We start from the raw sequence: 26,035 nt of genomic DNA, 5'->3' as shown, positions 1-26,035 counted from the left end.
AACATTTAACATTTTAATGTTAAAAAATTAACATATAAAACTTTTAAAACACTTCCCAAAATAGATTTTCTGAAAAATATAAAAATATAAATGCTTTTCTTTTTAATTAGTATATAAAAAACAAACAACATTTAACAAACAAATAAACTACCAGACTGAAATCTACCTTGATAATCACTCCTGCACTGTACTCTATATGATACACACTTATAATTAATATCACACACACTATAACTGGATTACCTTTAAAAAACAACCTCTTTGTAAAGAGATCAATGAAAACTAGTGGCATTCAAAAAAGTCATGACACTCGAGCATTAATTTGACTTTAAAGTGTGAAAGTTTTCACTCCCATAAATAGCGTACAATACATTTTCATTTGTTTTTCATGCTGATAAGGATAAACGTTTTCACACAATACAATCATCAAAAGACCTGGCTAGAGTTTTGAAATAATAAGAGCTTTGAGCAAAGAAAGATACTTCTCTTCCTTCACAAACTCATGTGCTATGCCAGATCTTACTTTGAATGCCACGATACTACGATTGAACCGACACCTTAATTGAATTTATGTTTGGGTTTGGTCTAAAGTTTCTTCGACCTCAAACTGTTTTTCGTGTTTCCCATATCACCTCATGCAATGAAAAGAAAAACCGGGCTTATGCTACACTTTGTGTAACACACAGCAGTAACACCCTCACACTCGTACAATTTGAGTGAAAATGAAAATATTTTAAAGACTCCAGCATCTGCTAGAAGTAAGATTTTAACATTTATTTTCTTACTAGATAATTTACAAACGGAAAGAGGTGCATAAACGAAGTAAAGTGCTTAATGCAGGTATTCATGACAGCACACTCAAAGAAGAGGTGACCACTGGAGGTAAGCTGCAGTGAGGGGTGGGACAGGAGGTGTCAGAATCGTCTCTGGGAACGGGATCGACTGTCAGCAGAGGCACTGCGGTACCTGTGCTGAGCCCCCCCTGCAGAAGCCTCAAGCAGTCGGGAATGCAGGCCCTGGAAAGCAACAAGGGAAAATGAGTTCAGGTGGGTAGCTGCGTCAGCATGCATAGGCTGCATAGGAACAAGTAAAGGTTTCAAAACGTTGCGTTTTCTTTCTTCTCTTTTCAGAATGGAATAAACTTATTACTTGTTCCTTTGCAGGGAAAATGAGTGTTTAATATTCGGAGTAGTTCAATAAGATACTTGAAGTAGTTCAGGTGGGTAGCTGAGTCAGCATGCGTAGTCAGCAAAGGAACAAGTAAAAGGAATAAGCCTATTACTTGTTCCAATAGGATACTTGTTTTTGTTTTTAACAGAGACTGCCACAAGCCTAATGTCTAAGTTCCCTGTTTCTCGCACAAAGTTAAATATTAATTTACCAACACAAAACACTTTTTAACTTTATAGAAATTCATTTTTGACAAGGTCAATGTTAATGTTTACAGCAAATGGTTCATTACCACAATTTGTGCATCTAAGGCTTTTTTCTTTTAATACAATTTACCTTTGTTGATAAACTATTTTGTGCTGTATACATGCTGGCTGAAACTGACTATGTGTCTGACTGAAACTGATTTTTTAAATTTGCTATTTAAATTGTACAGTGCTTTAATAAATAGAACACATTCCATCATACTGAAACAGAAACAAAAATCAACTGTTGTTCCTTTTGTTACATAGTTAGGAGTGACGTCAGATCTGAACCTTCCCTTTTTTCCTAATATTGAATATACCAGTAAAATCTAAAAGGCAGTGGTAACAATAGATGTTTGTAGAAATCATCTGAAAACAACCTAATATTCTTTACATTAGACTTTTGTATCTGTCTAAGATATATATGCTATGCATTTCTTGTTATTTTGATGTAAGCCTTTGAAACATGCTACAGTTTACCAGTAACAATCTCATTTATAAAATTCCATGGTTTGGATTATGGAAGCTGTATTGTACTTACTCAAGACCCAGATGACAAGAATACTCACAAAAGGAGAAGAAATCTGTAAAACACCTGTAGCAGATGGATTCCCTCCAACAGCTTCTTGTACATCTGTAGAATATCAGGCAATGATACAATGTTAAAATACGTCTGAATTTCATGAATGTGTGATGTATTTTCCCTTTGGAGATGAATTTTTAATATTTTTGTAACTCTTGGTAGGTAACAACCTGGGAAGTTTGGGAAGACCTAGTTTGCAAATACATTTGAAATGTAATTGCTGGCATCATGCAGGCATATTCTTCTTGAAGTAGAAGTCATAACAAATATATTTTTAAATATTTCAGTTTAAATATTGTCTAACCAATATGCACCAGTCCTGAAAACATTAGTTTTTAAACATTCATTTTTAGCAACATTCACAGACTCCAGCTCAACTGTAAATCTCATTTGTGGATAGCATATCACACCAGAACAAGTGCACATCGGGCGAACAACAGTTATGTAACTAAATGCTTGACAAGAAATATTTTTTTGGCAATCTTGATAACAATATCCCAATAAATACAATCAAAGCAACAAGTCAAAAAGCCAAAAGGTCAAAAGTTTGGCATTCCGGACGTTTTTACAGCACTGATGAAGTTAGACGTGTTCTTATAAACAAACATTAGAATCTGATGATCCTGAAATAATGTGCAACTCACTGTTTTTCATGGTATATTCTTTAAGAAGGTTAAAAGGTAAAAAAAAAAAAGTTATTGTTTTAAGAAAGGACTGTTAGTGGCAACTCAAAAGATTCCATGATTAAATACTGTATATTTACTGTATCATATAGATTTTACTATATAATGCCAGACTTCATACAAAATAGCTCCTCATTTAGTAGAAAAAAGTAAAAATAAGGACAGTAAGTGAAATAATGGTCAACTATGACAGAAATACAGTACAGATATAGACACCTATAAGATAGTTTTCTAAATTAGTACCAAATGGTGGTATGCTGGTATGCATTGCAGATGTGGTCAAATATTTTTTTATTAATTAATTTAAACCAACAGAAACAAAACCTGACACTTGCAGTAAATTCCTAGCATCATATTGGGAATTGTCTGGGATAAAAACAAGAACATATCTGCCAGAATTGTGCTTTTTATTTGTAAAATGTACAGAAATGGCTGAGGACAATGGTTCCCTTAGCTGCAGTGGGTGAGTGAAAGCTGTCTTACGCAGCAGTCTGTGATTGAGGTGCTCCAATGAATGTAGCAGTTTCTGTTCTTCCAGAGAGAGAGCGCTGAGGCCAAGGTGCTGGGCTCGGTTCAGCAAGAAGGTGTGTTTCTGCGAATGCACCATTTCCATAGCTCTCAGGATCTCACTGTCAGAGGCTGAGGTTTCAGTCAGGTTCTCTGCCAGGAGGAACTGGGCCGTACTCTCAGAAACTGTCAACACCACAGAACAAGATACTTTAGAAAACATTAAACACAAAGACAGTCTGAATATACAATCCTACAGACACCCATTAAGTGCAATTAAGTGCACACTTTATAACAGGGCTTATCCACTATTTATGCTACAGACAAACAAATATTAGAAATATTCAGCACAATACAAGCTCCTAGCCACTGTACACTTGTGAGAAAACTTTGCTTACAATGATCTTCCAAAGACAACATGTGACATTACAAGGGCTACATATGATCCATTCTGCATTGTTATAGTTTGAAACAGTAATATCATTTCACCTAAATATTATCAAATACTTTTAGTATAATGTAGCTGAGAAATTATATTATACATTAGTAGGTGGAATTGTTTTCAGTTTTTAACTTTCAATTTTAAATGGATTTTTTCTTAGGTTTTTTTCTCATAATAGGATGTATTTGTACATTAAATGTTCTATTTCCAAGTATAATTCTTTACATCAAATTCTAAGTAATGAAACACAGCTAAAACACAGGTTAATACAGTTTCCCAGTTACTTTAAATACCACCTGTGAAGCCAACTCTGAAAAGTGAGATCATGGTTTGAAATAATCACTGTCTCACAAGTATGAATTTCTACAGTATAGATAGGAAAACCCATGATATCTCCCTGAAATCTAAAGGATGGCAAGCTCCCATTTTTAGGCTACCTAAAATTTTTTTACCTCCAATTTTACCTCCAAATAAACAAAATTCCAAAAAGATGTACTGTACATGACACATGCAGTTGGTTTTCATTGATTTTGCTCACATAAAGGAGAATGAGGAGCTCTTACACACTTTTTTTCAAGTGCACATAATGTGAAGTGCACTTTTCAAGTGCAGTGATTTTACAAACTCAGCAGTATAATTTATTAGATTAGATTTTTAGTTACAGCTATAGTTGGCAGACAAATTATCTTATTACACTGAATATTATTTTTATTATTATAAAGCATAATATGTGTCTATTCATAATTACCTTCATCTGAGGGCATTTGTGCTTGTTCAGGTTTACTTGGCAATGGACTGATCTGAACAGTGCCCTGAACAAAACAAACAATTAAAGAAGCAGGTATCCAGTTTATTAGCAACTGAGAAATCGGTGAAGTTTAGCAAATTAAGCAACACAAAGTATACAGTGTTAAAAAGAGCTAACAAATTATTTTTTAGTATAGCTTCCAACCAAGGGATGTGACATATGTATGCAAAGGTTTCATTGCTACATTTGATTAAAAAAACACTTGATTTGAATTCACAAAACAAAACTAAATATACTGTGGAACTATTAAGTAAAGATAATCCGTTCATTAAGATAAGCAAAGTGAAGAAGAATCTATTTGGTTTATATTTATCAGTTTCATGCTAGGTAATTTGAACCAGGACTATTCTATTGTGTGCCTTACAAAAAGACAGATAATATTCTTTTTTTTTCTGTGAATAATCAACTTATACATAATTTGTTCCACGTTGTATTCCATGCAGTATTACTCATCAGTATTTAAAAAAAATGGGAGAAGAAAATGAGAAGAATCTTTCAATTACACTATGAAAAAACAAAATGTTTGTGTATTAATTAAAAAACACTTTTGAGATATGATTTTCTTTTTATCTTCAGTGCTGTGTCATGTTAATGCTTCTTTGTGGATTTTATTTTGCATCGCCTTTTGTGTTAAAATGTAAACAAACACAGCATTTCTTGAAATACCATAGGCAAAACAATATTTTTAACAAAAAAACACAACCAACAGTCAAGGGATAGGTAATGGTAAGTTTAGCAGAGATAGCTTTAAAGAGAGAATTTCATGTAGAAAAAGAGTCTCTCCTAGAATTTAGTGCCTGACTCACAACTGTACTGTTTTTCACAGATGTGATATGAAACATGCTCTGTTGTACTTTAACCAACTTATGCAAGCTTCATTCATATAGCCTGTATTTCATTGGAAAACTACTGAGTGCACAATACTTTTCTGCTATTTGCAGGTGTAACACCATGATAACAGTAGAGTATTTATGCTTGAACTTGCTCTTGACATCTAAATCTTGCTAATCTGACATCATATTAAACTACTGCTGAAACTAAACCATTTAATTTCCCTGCATAAACCTGTCCATCATGAATAAAAAGTGTAAGTATAAAATAACCAGACACTGAAACACAAAAACATATACTGTGACATTCAATTAAAACAAGTATTCTGTTCTAAATAGAGAATTTATCATTGAGCAGAGAAAGTCTAATTGTGTTATGGGTATCTTTTCATTCGCTTCCAGGGAAAAAGATTTGAATGGGTGTGTACCTCTGATGCAATCACAGGTTTCCTGGATACAGAGTCTGTAGCCTGTCTCCTCTGTTCCAAAAGAGCCCTGTGCTTTGCTCCATTACTGTCCAGGATCTGTTTCCTCCTTGCCACATTGAAGGCTGCTTTAAGAAGAGACAATGTTAGGATATGATGAAATCCAACTTCAGAATGGTTTGAGCTGACATAGAACACTAAAAGCTCAGTGAAAAGTATGCAGACTTAAAATCAGGTTACGTGAACAGCAAAGAGTATAAGAACATGCATTCTATAAGCATGTGAATCCTGTAACAATTTCTGACAGTGTTTGGCTCATCATAATTATCTCAGAAAAGAGCACCCTGTGAAACAGGATGATTTCTGTAATATTTAATTTCCTAGTAAAAAGCTTTTTCGAAGTCAGTGTAAGCAAACATTTTAAGAAAGTTTCACTACTCTTTTAAAGCTTTACCTAAAATTAAGCTGTTAAAACTGAACTGTGGTCAGCTGCTTTGTGACAACAGTATATGTAACATAAAAATAAGTAGACATCTATTGTAATGAGAAAGACTGACCATGTGAATACTGTTTTAGTCATAGCCAAAGGCCCTCCTCAGATGGGGCAAAGACAGCAAAGGAGACATTTTATTTGAAGGCCAGTGAAGTGAAGAATTCGGTCATTTTAATAATACTCAGTGACTATTTTTCTTTTTTTTCAAAATATTTTTATTCTCTGAACTGTACAGCTTTTTAATGAGCTTCTTAGCTTCTTTGGCCCCAGCAGATTTGGAAATGAAAATGAACCACCAATAAAGTCCAATTGAGAAGCCTTACCATTCGAAGGTGAAGCAAAAAATCCACCCATTCTACTGAGTGATTTGACACCACCGATCAAACTACCACCGTCTATGGTAACATGGGACAAATTGGCACGGGCTTGAGGCACAACAGACAACAGACCATTGTGAGTAGAAATGTTTCGGGAGTCACCTAGGTCCATAAAAAAGAAGAAAAATATTTTAAGAATTTAATCTGTTTTGGATTTAATTCAGTTGCCAGATTTTTGTCAAACATATATGAAACAAAGTCGTTTTCCCCAAATACCTATTCCCAGATAAAAAAATATGTAGGTATCCCAAAGGAAATACATACTTCTTAGTAAAAAGGGTCAGTTTCTCCAAAATAATAACCCCTTTATAATGCAGCAGGTTAGAATTTAACAGTGACTGGAACACAGAAGCAATGAAAGCAATGGCTATAGATAAAGCCTCAGAAACTTTTTAAACATTTAAAAGAGTCTCAGTGAATACCCAAACTATAGTAGCAAAAATGGAACTGCCAAATACAACACTTATTTACTTAGTAAAAGTAATTTTGTTTTAGTTAAGCGAAATATTACATCTGGTACAGCTTATGCTATTTTCGGGTCACTTGGTTCTTCAATGACGAATCTTCTTCTCTAGCAATAATAATTAACTTTAAAAAACATAACTCCTTAATCTTTTTTTTTTGCATTTTAGTTTCATGTTTTTTATAATCTTATTATGGTAAAAAAAGTGAATAATTAAGAGTTTTAATGAAACGAAAAAGGGTAATTCTGCAGGATCTTGGGTTCTACAGACTTTGTACATGAGTACTTTCCTTACTTTAACATTTTATTCAGATTATTCGCTTACGTTATAAATTCAGAATCTTCTTTTAGTTCACCCACGTGATTTGGACTACCTAATTGTTTTTAACACCTCAGCTCAGAGTTGGCACAGATGGCACAGATCGGACAATGAAGGAGTGTAAACTGCTTTGAACCACCTAGCTCAAACATGTCACAGGAACAACCGCCCTGTACTGGAGGGTCAGTGCCAACCAGGAGGAGAGGCAGACCTTTCAGTGACAGCACTGCATGCTTGCTATCCTACTCTACCTTCAGTGTGCTCAGCCAATTGTCACCATAGCTTGGAGAATCCATGTCAATGCTGGCTAGTGAGATGACCTCGGCTTGGATCTGACCGTGGATCTGACCAATCCATAACAGTTGAGCCACTCCTCCACAGGAGGCCAACATGGATTATTTTAACTCTAACACATCAATGGAAAATGGGGACAAAAATAATGGAAAAACAGACATACAATACATCCTGCTAAAACAACCTTCATCTTATAATTCATGACATAATCTTCAACAACAAGTACCAAACAGACAAATTAATTAACTTGAGGTTGAAGGTAAATCTGTATATATATTACCATCCTTGGTCGCCAATGCACTGCGAACTCCGTGCCACAGTTGCAAGATCTCCTCATCAGTGGGGGTATGGTCCAGACGCAGACCATTCTCTCCGTAGACAGGACCTCGTCTAGTGGTCAAGGCCTCTTGTCGGTCTCCGCCCAGGATACTGTTGACAGTATAAGTGGCCTTCGTGACAGTCTCGCAGGAGGATAAGGTGTAGGAGGGTGGGAATGGTGTGAACGTGACACTAGCTGTGCTGAAGGAACTGCCCTGAGGCAGAGCACAGCCATCTGGAATGTCTTTGTATGAAGCCTGTTCCACTGGCATGCTTCCCTTGCTGAAAGTTTGAGTGTCGTTATAAAGATTCCTTGTTGGACGCCCAACTGTCTCCTCATTGCTGCTCGCACTCTGAACTTGCCTGCCTTGAGGAAATATGGGTCTGGGAGGAGGGCTGGGTTTAATCATTTTCCCCTGGGATTTCAAAACATGATTAGCTTCACTTGCAGACTGTGGTCTGATTATGGTACCCCTTCTAGTCTTGCTGGGAGCAGTGCCCAATCGAGCTTTAGCAGATCGCACTCTCCTAGGGACCCTTGGCCTTCCTTTGCGTTGACAGGCATTTGCCAATTGTGACTTCATACCTTGTTCCTGCAGCTTACTGTCCTGGTGCTCGAAGTCCGCCCAAGCTTGTTTCGTGAAGTGATAGCCAGTAGAAACCAAGGGGGTTGTGACCTGTGTAGTCTGGGCTGTCTTGGAAGCCCCTGGGGCACTTGGCGTAGCAGAAACCCGGAACTGGCTCTCTTGACGTTCTGTTGAAATATCTTTTATATTATTTTTAACTGTTGATTGATGAAATAATTTGCTCCTTGCTTGGTTTTGCTTGTTTACCTCATCAGATTCATTCAAGCCAATCTCATCAAACCACCGCAGCTTCTTTTTAGTCTTACTGTTATCTAGATCTTTGTCTTTCAGCTTTGTCAATTCCACGCTATCCCTGATAGACTTTGCCACCTGTTTTGTAAAATGGACACTGCTGGAAGAAAGCGCAGAGCTGGCATGACCTGATGCGTATTTTGATTCTTTTTTTAATATCCCTTTAACAACGTTAATGCCCTTTGTTCCACCAACAGAAGTAGATGGTGGGTCTGATAGTTTTGCGTCTGAAAGTTTTTGTCTCTCTTCCCCAGGAGTTAAGGGAGTTTTGGAAATACTACTTTTAGTCCTGTGAGAGTCTGTTACGTGATTTGACGATTCTACATTAATGGATTTTTCACTTTCACAATTTTCGCTTTTATCATTGTAATTCTTGGAATAAATTGGGTCGATTTGATTAGTCCTTGCACAATGGCTGCATTTAGGATTTTCAGTCAGGCTCACATCAAGGCAATCTGGTTCTGTACAACTCTTGTTTAGAATTTTTAGTAAAGTACCAGGAGATGCAGACTTATTGCTCAAATGTTCTTCGCCACTAATCTGGTTAGTAGGTAAAACAATCTGAGTTGCCAATGGCTGATTTGAATACCTATCTGCTGGATTTTTCACTTGTTGCCTAGATTCATCCTCTTGAGTGGAAAACTGTATTTCCTTTGGTGTAGGATCAGGAGTGCTCCATGCTTTAGATGGTATAACTTTAGGACAATTGTCACTAAAATCATCATGAGTTTTATCACGGCTAGTCTCATTAGATGAAGTATCCACATTTTTATTCTCAGTTAATGTATTCTGGCTACTCAATGTGGCTGCATTTACATTAGCTTCTTTTTCACCCTCAAAATATGCCTCATTTGTGTACTGCACTGTTATTGCTTGCTGTGTGTTGTTCAGATACTTAGTGCTCAATTCCTCAGTTCTTTTTGACATTACATGTGTCTGAGAATTTGTATACATCATACTGTCTTGGTTCCACGGATCATGGCTAATCTTCTCAGCTTTAAGGAAGTTTATTTTAGCAGCAGGACATGTGCCATTAAAGTGCTTCCTCTGCGACTGAGGTTGAGTGCAGTTCCTGGGTACAAACTCATGTGCTGAAGAATAGGTAACATTTTTTTTACCAGCTCTAGGGATTTGATCGGACTGTTCATTCTCTAAACTGTCCAGGCTTGACAAGCTTTCTGAACGATCCAGCTGTCTAACTTCTTCTTCAAAATCCTAAAATGAAACATAGTTTTATACACTTACAAAGAACATAATTTGGCCAAAACATTTCAGCTCAATGTTCATTTCAATTCCTTCTAACAACTTCATGCTCCTTAAGAAAAGTGAGTCGCAAAAAGCTGATGTAGGATGCTTATTTTAGGTTTTCTTTTGAGGAGCACTCTTGCCAAAACATAACAAAAGGAAAACCACAAAAATCAAAAATGGTTCTGCATTTTGAAACATGCAGGATGTTTGACAAAAGAAGAAAAATAGATTATATACAACAAAGAACTGTTTTTTCATTGGCAAGACTTACTAAACTTAAATAACTATTTTTTCCAATTTAAAGAAGAAAAAGTTAAAATACACAGAAAATACAAAGTAAAAGTAGTAAACAGGATAACTATGTTATGATGTACGAACGGATATTTCACTCATAAGGTGATCTATTTCCTTTGTGTTTATCACCGCTAAAACATTTTAACCAGCTAAAGTCATTTTAGCAGGCTTTATACATGAGATTAATTTAGCTGTACTGTAACAGCTCAGAAAACATAATGACCCTTTTAAATTAAGAACCCAGTAAAATAAAGAGTATCTCTTAAAAAAATCTACAAGGACAAACTGTGCTTCTCTGAGGCATTACAATAGCTAAGCTCCAGCAGCAGGTAGCACAGTTAATCTTAGTTAGAATCAGCTTTAAAACTGATCTCTGGCATCTTAAAATCTTAAGAAGATACACCTTTAAGTTGAATGTTATAGGATTATCCACATCAAATATTTATTTGCCTCTAAAGGGATTTACAACTGGTCTTCTGTGATATTTTCAAAAGGGATATATTCAATTAAAAAAATTCCAGAAGATACAGGTTGCACTTATTTTGCGACAAATGTGCATCACACTCCACCATATGTTTCTAATAAATTATATTTTTTAAATGTTTGAAATTTGGTAGCAAGGGAAAATGATTATGCATGGAGCACATTTTTCCTGCACAACTTTAAGCTTTTTGGAAGTTACTCTCAGAACAACATAGTTTTTTATCGATTGTCACATGGGGAAAAATAGACTTTCAATGTGTTCAATAATTGCCACAGTGCTTGTCCATAGACACTGATCATATTTTAGACAATTCTAAAAATATGAAGATATGTAAACCAGTCTTACAGTTACAGAGGAAAATAAAATACAAATGTGATTTTAATTGCATATTTCTCTTCATTCTCTTTTGGAAAACATTTAGGAAAATACAGGTTTTTAAACCATCATGTCCATTAGGCTGTGGGATATGTATTTTATTCTTAACGTTTCGATGATGTTTATCATTCAGAATTGCATAACAAAGAAAACACTAATGTTTAACTTGTGCAGCTTATACAGTACTCCTGCAAAGCCAAAAAGACCAATCGAACTCACCGCTACTTTAAGGCTCTTGGTGACTGAAATTTATGATCCTATATTTTTTTGAGTAACTACAGTACTTCAGAGTGTTTTAGTGTAGTCCACTTATGCTAAAACAAAATGTATTTATTTCTGGATGGACTTACTCCTTTGACATCCTCTTTATCTAATCCGGTTTTTCTATTACCTTGCTTTTAAAAAGGAAGACGCATTTCAGTGAGATTATAATTCTTGAGTATTTAAAGGGGATTAAGTGCTGGACCATGACAGGTATAGGCGACAAAGTAGAACTGTACTCCATTATACAAAATCCAAGTTCTCGGAACATACTGGTTACACTGGAATAATCACTTAGAGGCATCTGTCTCCCAAATCAAAAGATAAACTCCCCAAAGCATTTCATGACTGGAGTCTCATGTGAAAGGGACCTGTGTTTGCAGTACTAATCCTTCAGCAGGTCCTGGCAGGTGGAGCTATGGGCTAAAATTACAGACTGACTTTTTCTGAAATGAAATTCTTTCCTAACAAGCTTTTAACTCTATACACAAAGTTAAGAAAAAGACTGACTGTGCTTGGTTAAAGGCACTAGCTTAGTCTGTGTAATTGAGAGTGTGCTATTACCAGATGTTTGTTGTGAAATAGGAGCAATATGCATCCAGAAAACGGCAAACAATGGCTATTGTGATTAAAGCATATTAAAAGGCTCCAGAAGGTAAGACTTTTTGTAAAGAAATGTATCTATATTTATCTATATTGGCACCTGCACTTATTCGTTTCATTACCTGATAGTGCAAGGTAATATTGTTTAGAATGTTAGACATATTTTATTCACATAAGGAAAAGAACAAATACAGATTCAAATTCTGGAGCTCAGGCCTTTTGTCAGAGACTTAAATAAGTATCAATGTCAAACTGATCTGGCATTTACAATCAGTGCCTCTCAGTATTGAACTGTTTTAACTACTAGAATGCGCTGTTTCAACGTTCCCAAGGACATGTAATAAAGAGGTGACATTAACCGAGTAAGCATAGTTTCAACACTCATTTCCCTTTTTCTTCATCCACAGTGTCCAAAAAGATCAGCACTTTTTATTTTCATTACTCTGCATGCAATACAGCAACCTATAAGGTTGTTTCTTTGAGAAGAGACCTGTTAAATAAGGTTTACTTGCACCTTTGATGTTTCTAGTGGTGGAAGTAAAAGCATAACACACAAAAATGTATTTCTACAAGTTCTGCTTAGCACCTTCTTCAGTTCAAATTCAAAAGTGAACGAAGTGGGGCCCAGCCAGGGGGAGAAGTGGTGTTTAGTTTGTTTTCTTTACGAATGACAGTAAGCTGGCACCCTTCACTAAGTAAGACATAAATGTATCCTTGAAGAAATACAGCACTGGCTCAAAGAAACATGTCAACTTTGGGCAACATAGATTTTAGAAATGTTTACTACAGAAAAGAAGCCAATTAGCTGGTGTGTAATGTACATAATCGGCTATTTATTTAAGTGACATTAAATTAAAGGCTAAAAGTCAGTTTAAATAAACATCAGAGTAAAAACTACAAAAAGATACACAGGATCCCGCATCTTGTGATTGTGAGAATTCATGCCGTACACACCCACACAAACTTTCCACAGTCTGAAGTTATTATTTGATGTAAAGAGTGGTTAAAAACGTTGGTGGTAACACCGTTTTTAAAATTAAGCGACTCTCCACTCAAACTCGGGTATTACATTACTGACACAGGATAGTGTGTGACAGAAAGACCAGGATATGTTTGTGTGAGAAGTCCTACCTGCAGGCTATTCATCTTTCTCTCCTCCAGAAGGCGCTGTGTCTCCAGAAGTTCATTCTGAAAGAGCATCTGGCTGCTCTTGAGATTAGTGCCACTCTTCTCCTGCATCAATTTGGCATAGGCTACTGTGGCAGACAACTGCTTCTGGTAATGAGAGGCAGTGGAACTTGCTGAAGAACTTGGAGAGGATGTGTAGGTCCTGTAGAAACAGTGTTATATTAGGAGGTCTGCTTTTGCACACCTGTCGTGTTATAGTTAAACAATATTAGCACTAAAATGTGACTCAAGGACATACCTAAAATATCTGCAGTTTTGGAAATGTGAAAGCATTGTTTGATTTTGATCATATAAAATAAAATCATCCTGTCTTAAATAGCTTCATCTGCCTTGAAAGAATAAGGTATAACAAATTACTCCTCATGAAACAAATGAAAGTGGCTATTAAAATTCATTTGAAGTGGGTGGTAAAACTTCACAAGAGCAAAGCTTTTGCTTCCTTAACTCTTTAGGAAGAAAAATTCAATAAAAGACTCAAAGAAATTGTGAAAACCTCTAAATTCAACAGTGCCATCTGTTGGCTCCTGTTTGTCTTTTAAAATAATAATTTACAATCCATCTTGTGGACACTAACTATAACTGCAATTCCCAATTTACTGAGGTGAATATATTATGATTATCAGAAATTACTATCATTTTACTGTATCATAATTACAATACTTAGGCTTCCATTAAAAAAAATCACAGTCTTAAAAATTTGGAATGTATTCAAATAACAAATATACTTGGAAAAATAAACAGTGCAGGTCCAAAGTTTTACATTTTTGGGGGGATTCTCTTAAGTGCTTGTGTACAATTAGCTATCCAAAAACTAAACTGTGGCAGCTTTTTATACCTGTTGCTGATAGGGCTTCTGGAGTAGAGCGAAGAATTGAGGGCTGAAGAACTGAAAGAGGGTTGAATTTGATTCAAAGCTTCTTCTAATCGAGGGGTTGGATTTCTGTAAACTAAAAAAAGAAAAAAAAAACTTCTGCCTTAAAAAACTTCACGTGCAAAGTAAAGTATTTTATTTTCTTACATTTCTTAACTGTTCAAGGAGCATTTCACATAAGAATATCCCTCGTTGGACTGCAATCTTCCAGAACTGGATTTGTTCCTCTCCTGAGTTTTACAAGTGCATTTAGACTTGCAGGAAAAATACCTCCAGAGATTTGAACATGTTTAAAACAACGTTTTTTTTTTTCATAATAGCGTAAGATCCTGGAGAGCTTGACAGCAATTCTCTTGTCAGCTAAGGATGAAAAGCATTCTCAGTTGGGCACTAACAGTTGGTAAAAAGACAAATTGATGGCAAAATGCTCCAGTGTGAGAAGAACGTCCCAGTGGCACAAATCAGAGAACCACTTAATACTGAAGAAGTGACAATGGTTTCAATACTAGCAATACGGCCATAGCTAAAATCCTATTCTGTACTGTGGCAATACTAACACTCTATTCTGATAACATCAGAAATGAGCAAGTGCTGTATTCAGTATGGTTAGCTCCAAACAGCGTGGACATTTAGGTAATTTAACTGCAGATCAGGTCTATGTTTTCCCACCTTGTCTATTTCTTTGTGAGGGGGGGAGATGAGCTCTCTGAAACCTCTCGGTTGCCTCCTGCACTTTCTGTTTGCGCTGCTGAAGTATGTCCTCCCTCAGTTTCTGCTCCCTGATGTCCTCTTCCCTGCGTTTCTCCTCCAGAGCTCTGCAGGAAAATGTAAAAGGTATATACTGTCATCAAGGTACAATTAACAAGCAGGACAAGAAGAAATTAGCGAAACCAAGGAGAAACTGAACTACTTACAATGAGAATACATGAAATAATTATGTTAATTAAATTAAAACAATCATGCAAATTCAATAAATTAACATCCTGAGGTACAGAATGCTAAGTTTGCTTAAGAAAGATCTTCAAACGAATCTTAAACTTCAGTACAGTCTACCTTAGTACAAACAGAATCATTTAATCTTACATTCTAAGGTGCAAATTTACTTATCATACCTGAATCTTGTCTTGTTCTTAAAATGCAAAAACTTTTCCGCATCCTCATTAATTATTCAAACTCACTACTCATAGCCACGTTTTAGAAGCCAGACACAGGACAGGTTCTTTGAACATACAGGTGATAGTAAGGCTGATCACATAAGGTTCCAAAGTATTCAGCCTGGATGGATAATCTTTAGAGGCTTTGTTCAAGCCATTAAAATAACTAATAAAAGTTTCTTATACTAAAAATGTATCGATCTCAACTGCCTTATTGAAAACAGCAATACAAACAAATTGGTAATACATAATTGGATATAAAATAAATAACATAATACTATTTAAATGGTCGTCAATGTGTTGACTATCAGTTTTAACATTTCAACTATATATTCTGTACAGTACCATTAAGATATTACAGAATAATCTGGGTTAGAGATTTGTAACAAAAATTATAAATTGGGATGGAAATGTATTTCGATCACTGTATTGTAATGAAATATTATGACTATTGCTTCTTTCAACACAATATTGAGATAAAAAAATAAAAGACCATATTTGTTTTGGTGACAAATGCAACTCAGTAGACGAACTCCAGCAGTTAAGTGTCTATGACACCAGAGATCCTACTGTATATTAATACAGGATCTTTGCAGTATACTGTATTAAGGCTGATGTAATTAATAGTTTTTTTCTAATTACAAATAAACTTAAATTTCCAACCTGACAGCATTCTAACAAAGACAAAGGGGTTAAACCGATGTCCAAGTTCAGTATAGAATGAAAGTAAATACTAAACTGCAACTACGACAAAGATAGCAATTTGAATCTATTCTTAGAAGCTGCACAAAAATACTTCATACATGTCTTCTGAAAGTAATCGGTTTGTAGTATTTAGTCTACTATCATTACATACAGAACATTTTATTTTAATCTCTTTCCAGGAGCTGCTAAAATGCTGAGATTTAGTAGGTTATTAATTGTCTGAGATTTGTGCTTTACCTTGGGATGAACTCATTTTAAGCAGAACACTTCAGTCTAGCCAATCTAATCTTGGCTCTTATAAATTGCATTACCGTTACCAATTAAGAAATCTAATTTCAGCAGACGAAATCCTGCTGGCAAGTGAAGTATTGAATAACAGGATCTCTCCTTTTTCCTTCAAACCATTTTCACTGACTGCTACAACTGTTCTGCATAGGAAAACTACACCATCAGCTGGATTGGTGGCAATGTACAGCCTCATAATTTAACATTATGGGATTCGTGCGAAAATCCCCATACTTTTTTCTTATATGTTTATGTGATATTAATGCTTATCTTTAGTGCTATAATAAAAAAAAACTAACAATTCCAGTGCTTCCTGCAAACACATTAAATGTGATTGTCAATTTCTGTTCAAGTTGCCTCTTTTCTGTTAACAGATGTTTTTTAGTACAACTTTACGAAAAGTTTTCTACATGCTGTATGCTGAAAAACAATGAAAACAGTCATGTGATTTCGGAAAAATGCCACGTACTCAGTATTTGATACCTGAATTGGATTAATTGACAAAATAAAGTGATTAAGAATTAGTATCAATAGCCATTCAGAAAGTAATTAACAAAAATGCTTTAATTAATGCAAAGAAGGCGTCTTGTTTGAATAATGAGGACTGCTGGCTGATGTTGGCATCGCTGTCCATGAAAGGACTTGTTAATGTGTACAGTAGCCAGCTTTTTCTCCTGATCTGAGTCCCATAGAACACTTGTGGGAATTATTCACCCAAACCACCAATAGAAAAAAACACAACTGGCCAACCTTCACCATCTGGCTGCATGTGGTGCAACATCCCATGCACAGTCTATTCACAACTTTCAGGTCAACACTGCCAAGATTGTCTGAATGCTTAGGGAGGTCAAACACAATACTAACTTTTTAATGTCTTCATTTTGACAGTATGTTTAATACTGAAATGGTCTCATGATTGATCAGCTCTGTATGTAGTGCACAGTTTTTGAGTTCTTGTTATGATATATATTTTATTTAATCCAGTAGATCATAGCAAAGCATTTCTTTTCTGTATGAGTATAAATTATATATTTTTGTGGATACTGCAACTGAATTTAACCTCTTGAAATACAAGAAAAAACAACATACAGGACCAAACATACCTCCTACGTCGATTGGTTTCCAAGGAGAATTTTCGAGCACGAGCTCTGCATGCCTTCTGTTCCTCAACCAGAACCTGACAGTCATCTTTCAACGGCCGTTCTAGCTCTGTTTTTATATTTCTAACATCAGACAACGTTAAGGAGTTTCAAGGCATGCGGGTAAAAAGGAGATCTTGCCTTCACCAGTTGTGCAGTAGTCCAGGAGGAAATGCACATTAAAATATAGGCCTGTCAAAGAAGGGTCTAGCATAAAAGTTAAAAATAAAAACCCACAAAGAGCCAGCCTTTAATGAGCTGAAAAGGGAAGCTTTTGTGTTAATAGTACACTACCAGTGGTCCATCTTTATTTACCACAAGGAAAACAATAGTCTGCAATACCTAGTTTCTAAAACATTTGTTGGATTACTGCAATTTCAGAAAGTATCCAATCTGAATTAAGTACTAGGTGGGGAAATAAGGAAAAACTGAGTTTTCAAAGGTCATTACATTAAATTATGAAAAAACTGAAGATAAGAATCCATCCATGCTATCAAGTGACTGAAAACCATTCACAAAGCTGGGGAAAGGCTTTTCTTCTTGCTTGTTTGTTGTGTTATGATTGCCAAGTGCAGCGGTCACACAAATTATGCCACTCCCTTTTTACAGTGCAGTACGGTGGTCGCTATAATGGCAAAGGAGGTAACAGAGCAGACAAATGTAAGACACTATGAAAAGCAGCAATACTGTATACAGAGGTATATATATCTAAACAATTTTTCCTTGTTTTGTAACTTAATTGTCGTTGCTATACCTCTTACCTCTAAATGATCTCTGTCAGCCAAAGGCCAAAATACTCAGATCAGATTGCAAAGTGATATGACTTTGACAGATACACATAGACTCATACACACACGCATCTATATACTGGCATCGATAGCAGGTGAAGATACTCATAAGGAAAAATACAAATAAATTAGCTAGCTAGTCCAAAATGAGGAAAAAAAGGGTAATACAGTAAGTGAATATTCTGTGATGACTGTCTATCAAATTTGAAGCACACTTTCTGAAAATATTTGGTCTTTTAATGAATGACTATACAGTACCTACACCAATAGTAATTGAAGGTGGTTAATAACAACAACAACAACAACAACAACAACAACAACAACAACAACAACAACAACAACAACAACAATATCATAAAAAAACATTTCTAGAGCTAGGATCTTGAGGTAGCTTCTAGCAAAAGAAATAGACTTATAACTAAACAGACATCGATTTAAGGATACGAATAGGAGCTGGCCCTCTGGACGTGCATCCTGAATCCCAGGATGGGACGACGTTGAAGAGTTCTCCAAACTGGTCACAATCTTCATTCAAACCAAGTTCAGCGATCGTACACGTATTTTAAGAAACGGATTATCCCAGCCTGTATTCCGAACTGCGCTAGCCGGCTGTCCTCCGCTTCACGCCAAAATAAACCCACAGTTTGTGTGTGAACGAAAACGTTGAAACTGCGGCGCGATGTGCCATTGTAGTCAAGCGCTCGTTATGATCTTCTGTTGCTTCTCATTATTTTCTTATTTCCGAATTCAGCGTTGACAATTTGACTGGGTTTTCCAGCTAAGTAAAAGTTTTGCTCTGCTGAACCTCTAGATTAATTAGCCCCGCCATGTTGACAACCAGAGACGCCGCTTCCTTGACAACGGAAACTAGGCGCAGGTTGAGAGTGGGGCCGAGAAAAGGAGGAAACGACGGACGGCAGGAGAAGTCCGGCAGATTATAGCTGTTATCGCAATTATAATTCTTATAATAATTATTTATTCTAATAAATAATAATTTATTCTTATACATAATTATTTATGTTTACCTATCCTACTACTACTTTATTATAACTGCAATAAACATGGACACAATTTGTCGATTTTACACACTTGATGATGACCAGCGTACTCGTCTGTTTTAGGGTTAGGGTACAAAAAAACTAAGGCATAGACTTGCTTGATCAAATAATTTAACTGACATTTTAATTCGGAGCTCCTCCGAAAGAATAACAATTTATGTTTTGCATTTCGGCAAATGTGTGCTACTGTTCTGAATTTCTGATGTCAGCTAATATTTCATGTCTTTTCAATAATTACGATCTTTTTCTGATTTCAAAATTATTCTAAAATCCCTTCCAAGGCACAATATTATGCCTTTTGCTTCACTGAGCCTGTTTGCCACTACTCAGTGAAACGTGTTATTTACTGTTGGGTGTGTGGTCTTCCAATAGGCTAACACTTCAGATTTGTAAATACTGTATGAAAACTTAAGTCAATGAACATACTAGTCTAGCAAACATATTTCCGTATGTTACATATTGTACGTAATTCTTTGCAGATGCAGAGTACATAAAATCTCACTTTACAATGTGCTCCCCCTGGTTTTGTCTATAAAACCTGAAGGGCAAGGAATTTATGTGGAGCTCCAAGTGTGAACAGATGAACCATACTGCAAAATACTATGCACATTACAGACACAGAATTACATTCCATAAGCATCTTGTACATACCAGTGGTTGTAGGCAATCTTTCTTCAATACTGTGGAATTTATATACACTGTATTTTTTACTCTATTTTTAGGAAAATAACAGCAAACGTGTGCTGCTTTCCAAAGAAGCTGTTAAAGGGTTAAAGTTGCATTTTGCAGAAATGTTATTGTTTATTTCTTGGTAAATCTGAATTAAGAAACAGTGCTCAACATTTTTGTCTAGCATTTCGCTTTGTGATATGCCTGTGCAATACAAAACTAAACAGAGCTAAAAGAACACAGCAGTGCACAACATTTAAATTGATTTGACACAGTCCCAAATCATATCCTGTCCTGAAGGCTTTCAGCAGTTGAGAGAAAGTCATTTGTTTTGGCTCTTTGCTGTTGTGCAGATGCCAGCAGAGCGTCTTGATTTCCTGAAGCTGTGGTACCGAGGACTCATGAGACTCAGTAAAGCGACCAGCACATTAGAAAACGTCTTCCTAAAGGAAAATGAAAAGGCTTTTCTTCCCAGTTTTGTTTGTATCTGTTCTCCATGACATCCAGACAACATCGACCAACTCTGTGGTATGTATTTTTGTTAGATATCTTAAAATTGCTATTATTTCCTGTACGGAAAAAAAAAACTGAACCAGAGCACTTGAATTTAGTTCTAAATTGAATTTCAGAGTTGTATGTGCAGTATTCATGTGTTTTAAAGTTTGCATTTCTTAAAAAACATAAGATGCATGGAACTGTTTGGTTACATAGATGAGCTACATACATACATATATGCATCCACTGTACATGTTTAAGGAGACATCTGTGATGTAAAATATTTTCAATCCCTTTTTACTTTTTTTCATTCTTCAAGACGTACATTATGAGTGAATAGAAGGGACAGATTCACATTCACACTTAGGGTTGCCTCTAATGATTTAAGCGTTAATTAAATGCACTCTTAACTCTAAACAGAAAGCAACCTTTGAAGTTTCATTGGATTTTTGTACATAGAGCAACAGGAAACAGCTTGCATGTCTCTGTTCAACATTTGATAATTAATTCCAACCTTAACAAACTTCAAATTCTCCTGGAGTAAAGAGGAGAAACATAACAGTTGTTCTTGGTATATCAGCCCAGTCTGTAGTCTATTGCATCTATAATTGTTAGATATTTGTGATCTGTTAGATTTAAAATTAGGAAGAATTTGCCACAGTATTAACTATGATCATTTATATGCAAAACACATTAGGAAATTCTAATGCAATGTCACCATTAAGAATCTACCTTAATACTGAAGCTAATCTCCTGAGAAGAAATTGATTGTTTCTGCTTCCAATGTGCCATGCTAATGGGTTTTCCCCATTCAAGTATTGAGGTCTTGTGGTTTATGGGGTATATTCTTTAAACCAAAATAAAAAAAAATGTCAGTATGGTGTTATGGGTGACATTAGTTCTCCTTGTTTGCTATTTGAGGAATGAGATATTCAGTTCTATAATAAAAAGATAAACACAAACTAGGGGATACAAGAAAATGCATTCCTGCCTGGGTCCTGGCAAAAACTTATTCTTGGCCAGCAGGCAAAAAGTAAAAATATAAAACAGTGTTTCCAGAGACATATTTAAAGATACAGCTCACATGAGGAATTAAGTTAAGCTGAAAAAAATATTAAATCCACTTATGCACTGGCTAAAAAAAATAGTCTACCTTTTGATATTTTATTAATGTCTTAGAAACAAAATGAAAAGAAATAAAATGAAAAATGTGTTTCATCAGTTCATTATTTTTGGAGGTACAGAAGATTTAGCTAATCAAAAACATAAGAAAAAGAGTTCACTTGTTTACATTTTAGATTAGCGGGTAACTATAGAACTTTATAAAATGCATTGGTTCAGATGATTTAACATAAGCCTATGTGATCCCGATCAGTTTGGCATGATTGAAAATGTTTTCTTTGTCTGCTAACAGGAAATCAGTGAAAGCAGTTCAGCTATAAATCAGTCTACAACGACGAAGGGAAAATACCATGGTGAAAACATGAAACCCAGACTCTCCAAGCCATCAAGAGAAAACAGGCATGAGACCTGCCTTACGCAATGTGAAATGTCAGCAAAGCTCATGAAGGAGGAGAAACACCTGATGTGCAGTACGTACACTGAGGACTGTGGACTTGACTTTCTGTTTTTAAAAGTAAAGTGTACACGGAATGGGTTTGGCTTATATCCACGACCCGTATACCCTGAATTGATACCACAAATTAATGCAGTTTTATCTATCTTTTTAAGGAAACTTACACCATTCTCTTGTTTCCTACACGAGGAGCACAAGGAAAATGATTAGAGGCATGATGGAGGATCACCAGAAATCACTGGAGTTTCTTTCAAGCCAGGCAAGCTATAGCGATGTACATTTTCTTGCATGAGATGTGTGGCAGTTAGGAATGGATAACAGCCTCAAAAGAATCCAAACACAGTTGGACTATTTTCGTGGAAATGTAATGACTTTTGCCATTTCAGAAGGTACTAGTGACATATGAGAGTGTTTTTTGAGCTTTTCTAGTTCTAAAACGAAAACTAGTTTTTAAACAGAAAGCAAAATGTTGACATTTTTATTCAGAGCATTCTTACCTTTTGTATTTAGAGCTCTAGGAGGAGGAGGAACATGATTCCCTAAAGACTAAGAGAGCATTTAATTCCTTTATACCTAAAACATTATTCAATTGTGGAATAGTGTTTTCTGGTAGGGATCTTCTTCTTCTTGTTTTATGTTCATTATGTTTATTTATTGTTTTTTTGGGGGGGAAAAACAAGTCTCTACAAGTTAATTGCCTATTTTTTTCATCTTATGGTAGGAGAAGAGTTCTGATTGAGCGATGTTGTTAAATGTTGTTTTGCATTATGGCATTGTACTGTTGTTGTTATTGTATAATCATTATAAACATGTAAAGTGTTTATGAGTTCTTGATATGCCTGAGAGGAATTGCCTTAGGGGCAATAAAGATTAAATCAATCAGTTTTATATACACCTTGAACTTTGCTTTTATTTTCACAGGTAAGGGAACTGATGAACAAAGTTCTGACGCTCAGTACAGAAGTCTTAAAGAACAACATTGAGCCATTTCCACATAAGCCAGTACAATCACATGGTAAGGTCATACATTTACCTCACTCATGTTAAAGCCTAATTTTTTGTCTTTTCTACACTGGTCACTGATGTATAAAGCCAAATCATTGCCAAAGCTCTTGACTATGAGTGTAACTACGACTCCTAAACTGGTACCAGAAGGTATTTGTATTTGTGTTGGAATATTGATATAATTGTTGTGAGCTATGGAACTGTGTATGTTATTATTGTGTAAACTGGCTTTCCCAAGAGACTCACGCAGGGCCTCCAGCCATAAATGTATATACTGTATGTATAAATGATATACTTACTGTATCTATCTGTATATACTACATTTCAAGAAGATGACTGTAACGATCTTTTATGAGAAATTATCCCTAAAGGGATAATTTGTGTAGTGTTTTTGTTAATTAAATTATAAACTTAAATAGAGAATAAAAAGTGAATATAATAAATATATGGTATGAGAGGCAAATCTAAATGTTATTAAAGTGGAAAACAAAGTTAAATGATTGGTTGATTATTTTTTGTCCCACAGGTGGAAACATCTTTCTGTGTCATTTACAGTCTGATTCTGCTAATATTTTCATGTTGATTACTGTTTCTAGGGCGTGATTGCAGTGATATTATAGATACAGTACAGTCCATTTCCAAAACTCCAAGTGGTATTTACATAATCCAGCCAGAAGGACTTGACTATCCATTTGAGGTAACAAATAAACTATGTTGAAACACACAAAATGACAAAACAGACAAAAACAACAAAAATGTATTGGTTTATTGGTTACAAATTCATTTGAGCCATCTAGCCCATTTAAGCTGTTAGTAGTTAATTGATCCAATTATCTCATCCAGTTGTTTCTTGAAAGAAGCCAGGGTATCGGCTTCAATAGCACGGCTGGGAAGTTTGTTCTATAATCCCTCAATCCTTTGGGTAATGAAGTGCCTTCCATTCTTAGTTTTAAATGCACTTCCAGGTTATTTCCATGTGACATAAATTATGTTAATCTATTTTCTATTTAAAAGTTAGAGCCCTAAGTTAACAATTATTTTAAGTTAGCTCTTAAATGAGTAGTTGGACATAAGTGTGCATTTCTACCCGTTTCTGTTTTCTTAAGAATATTTGGACACATAAGATTTGCTTTTGTACAGCCTCAGCCATCTCACAATGATTCAGCTTATCACAGCAGCCCACCTTGTACAGAACAACAAGCTGTATCATTCTTACTGAAGTCAAAATCAGACCTTATACTTCTGTCTCAATAACCAGTGATGTTCTTTAAAACTGTTCATTCAATTTTAGGCAGGCCTGTCAAACATCTGGTTTTAAATATTAGGCGTTTGGAAGAAAACTAAAAATAACTAAAGCTATTTTTTAACTGCAGGTGTTCTGTGAAATGGATTATATGGGTGGTGGATGGACTGTAATTCAGAGGAGATCAGATGGCCTCATTGACTTCAAAAGAGAATGGTCAGAGTATATGGATGGATTTGGGCACCTACCTGGTAAAACATAATAACTAAAGTGACAGTAGTCATAGCATGCTGTAGAATAAGATTACATAAATTAGATTTAAACCGTCACGCCCTTTACACCTAGAGGGCGCTCTACTTCTGTTCAGTTCTTAGTTCCCTGTCATTATTCATGTCTTTCTGGTGTGTAGCGCATTTACTTCCTGTGTCTGCTCTGCTCCTGGCTCAGCACTGAGGGTACGGATGTCCTGAGACCCACCTAGCAGCAGGTCGCTCCTGTCCATGGCCTGAGGGCATAGGTTTCTTTCTGGCATTGTCTGACCCCCTGAACCTGGGCTAACCCTTGTGTTGCCCCTTTTACCGCTGTGCATAGGGTCTCTACTGCTCTCCTTTTCACTCCACGGCATGCCCTTCCGACATCCGTGACATAAACATAGCGATGTACAGATTCATTTTCCGAACTGAAGCCCGCAGATCAGGCTGAAAGAATCCATGACAAAATAGCTGGATTGAAAAAACGTGCTAATGTTACAGGAAACTAGCTAGAAGGTGATCGTGTCTCTGTGTAGGAGAGCACTGGCTGGGCCTTCGCAAGGTCTACCACATCGTGAACCAAAAGAACACAAACTTCCAGCTGCACGTGGCCCTCGTCTCCGATGACGACACTTCCTCCTACGCCTCGTACGACAACTTCTGGATAGAAGACGAAACCAGGTTTTTCAAGATCCACCTGGGCCGATATGCAGGGAGTGCAGGTGAGGGGAACACTGTTCTTTACTCACGATTTGCACATTTTCTTTTTCTTTATTGCTGTATATACTGTATCGCAACGGGGGTTTAGGCAGGCGCCCTTGCCGCATTAGGTCGGCCCCCCACCGTCGGGGGCTCGGACCCGGGACTCCCGCGTCACTCAGCAGGGACCCAGCCCGGTGAGCCAAAGAGAGATCTCTCCACAGCCGTGGGGCTGTGGTCCTGCTATCACAGGGAAGGGCGGTGACGTCACCGCTCTGGTAAGCCGGCTCTTACACACCCTGATGGCCGTGTGCGTTACAATACTATAGAAGTTGCTTTATTTTTCTTTAGTTGTGTTATCTCATCCCGAATACAATCCACAAGACTGTTGTCATTTTTTTCCCCTCCAGGAGATGCGTTTCGAGGATACCGCCAGGAGGAGAACCAGAACTCGATGCCGTTCAGCACGTCGGATGTTGACAACGACAGCTGCCATCCCTTCTGCGTCTTTGATGGCCAAGCCGTGGAGAGCTGCAGTGCCAGAAACAACGGTACAGGCTGGTGGTTTAACCAGTGTGGAATGGCCAATCTCAATGGCGGTGCCCCGGATATGGAGCGTGCCATGCAGCCCCATATCCACTGGGACACATGGACTCTCAATGGAGTCCCAGTCAACATCAAATCTGTAACCATGAAAATTAAGAGAGTCTACAGTCCCTTCTTCAAATAATTCTGAGTTACGGTCAGCTGCTGACTTGATTGCAATCCCAAAGGGAAATCAGTAAACAAATAAAAATAATCTTCCTCAA

The 26,035-nt window shown here is 36.4% G+C and overlaps 2 protein-coding genes across 3 annotated transcripts; one reads left to right on the top strand and one right to left on the bottom strand.

Moving 5' to 3' along the window:
• On the bottom strand, positions 1-19,999 carry cep126 (centrosomal protein 126). Of its 2 annotated transcripts, none has more exons than XM_088639035.1 (12): positions 18,675-19,999; positions 17,407-17,526; positions 14,829-14,974; positions 14,124-14,235; positions 13,232-13,430; positions 7,920-10,050; positions 6,510-6,665; positions 5,697-5,821; positions 4,379-4,442; positions 3,165-3,374; positions 1,985-2,049; positions 1-1,016 (listed from the first exon to the last, which is right to left on the bottom strand). In XM_088639035.1, the coding sequence occupies exons 1-12, from the start codon at positions 18,701-18,703 to the stop codon at positions 915-917; spliced, it is 3,459 nt and encodes a 1,152-aa protein (XP_088495161.1). In that variant the 5' UTR covers positions 18,704-19,999; the 3' UTR covers positions 1-914. The 2 variants fall into 2 exon arrangements, with proteins under 2 accessions (XP_088495161.1, XP_088495162.1); XM_088639036.1 differs by having other exon boundaries at positions 5,697-5,818.
• angptl5 (angiopoietin like 5) lies at positions 18,707-26,035 on the top strand. The gene is made up of 9 exons (XM_088639037.1): positions 18,707-18,770; positions 20,311-20,485; positions 21,867-22,044; positions 22,184-22,287; positions 22,950-23,043; positions 23,630-23,730; positions 24,407-24,527; positions 25,064-25,249; positions 25,637-26,035. Exons 2-9 carry the CDS (start codon positions 20,411-20,413, stop codon positions 25,954-25,956), a joined length of 1,179 nt encoding a protein of 392 aa, XP_088495163.1. The 5' UTR covers positions 18,707-18,770; positions 20,311-20,410; the 3' UTR covers positions 25,957-26,035.

Source organism: Lepisosteus platostomus, chromosome 7 (assembly GCF_059453375.1).
Source record: "Lepisosteus platostomus isolate fLepPlt1 chromosome 7, fLepPlt1.hap1, whole genome shotgun sequence".
NCBI lineage: Eukaryota > Metazoa > Chordata > Actinopteri > Semionotiformes > Lepisosteidae > Lepisosteus > Lepisosteus platostomus.
This window is presented reverse-complemented; position numbering and strand designations above follow the sequence as displayed.

Excerpts from the sequence above, each read along its gene's own strand:
- angptl5 (XM_088639037.1), top strand. The coding sequence starts at position 20,411 with ATGAAAAGGCTTTTCTTCCCAGTTTTGTTTGTATCTGTTCTCCATGAC. Across the intron at positions 23,731-24,406 it reads GACTTGACTATCCATTTGAG|GTGTTCTGTGAAATGGATTA; the intron begins GTAACAAATAAA and ends TTTTAACTGCAG. Across the intron at positions 24,528-25,063 it reads TGGATTTGGGCACCTACCTG|GAGAGCACTGGCTGGGCCTT; the intron begins GTAAAACATAAT and ends GTCTCTGTGTAG.
- cep126 (XM_088639035.1), bottom strand. The coding sequence starts at position 18,703 with ATGCACGTCCAGAGGGCCAGCTCCTATTC. Across the intron at positions 5,822-6,509 it reads TTTTGCTTCACCTTCGAATG|CAGCCTTCAATGTGGCAAGG; the intron begins GTAAGGCTTCTC and ends CTCTTCTTAAAG. Across the intron at positions 1,017-1,984 it reads TACAGATTTCTTCTCCTTTT|GGCCTGCATTCCCGACTGCT; the intron begins GTGAGTATTCTT and ends GTTGCTTTCCAG.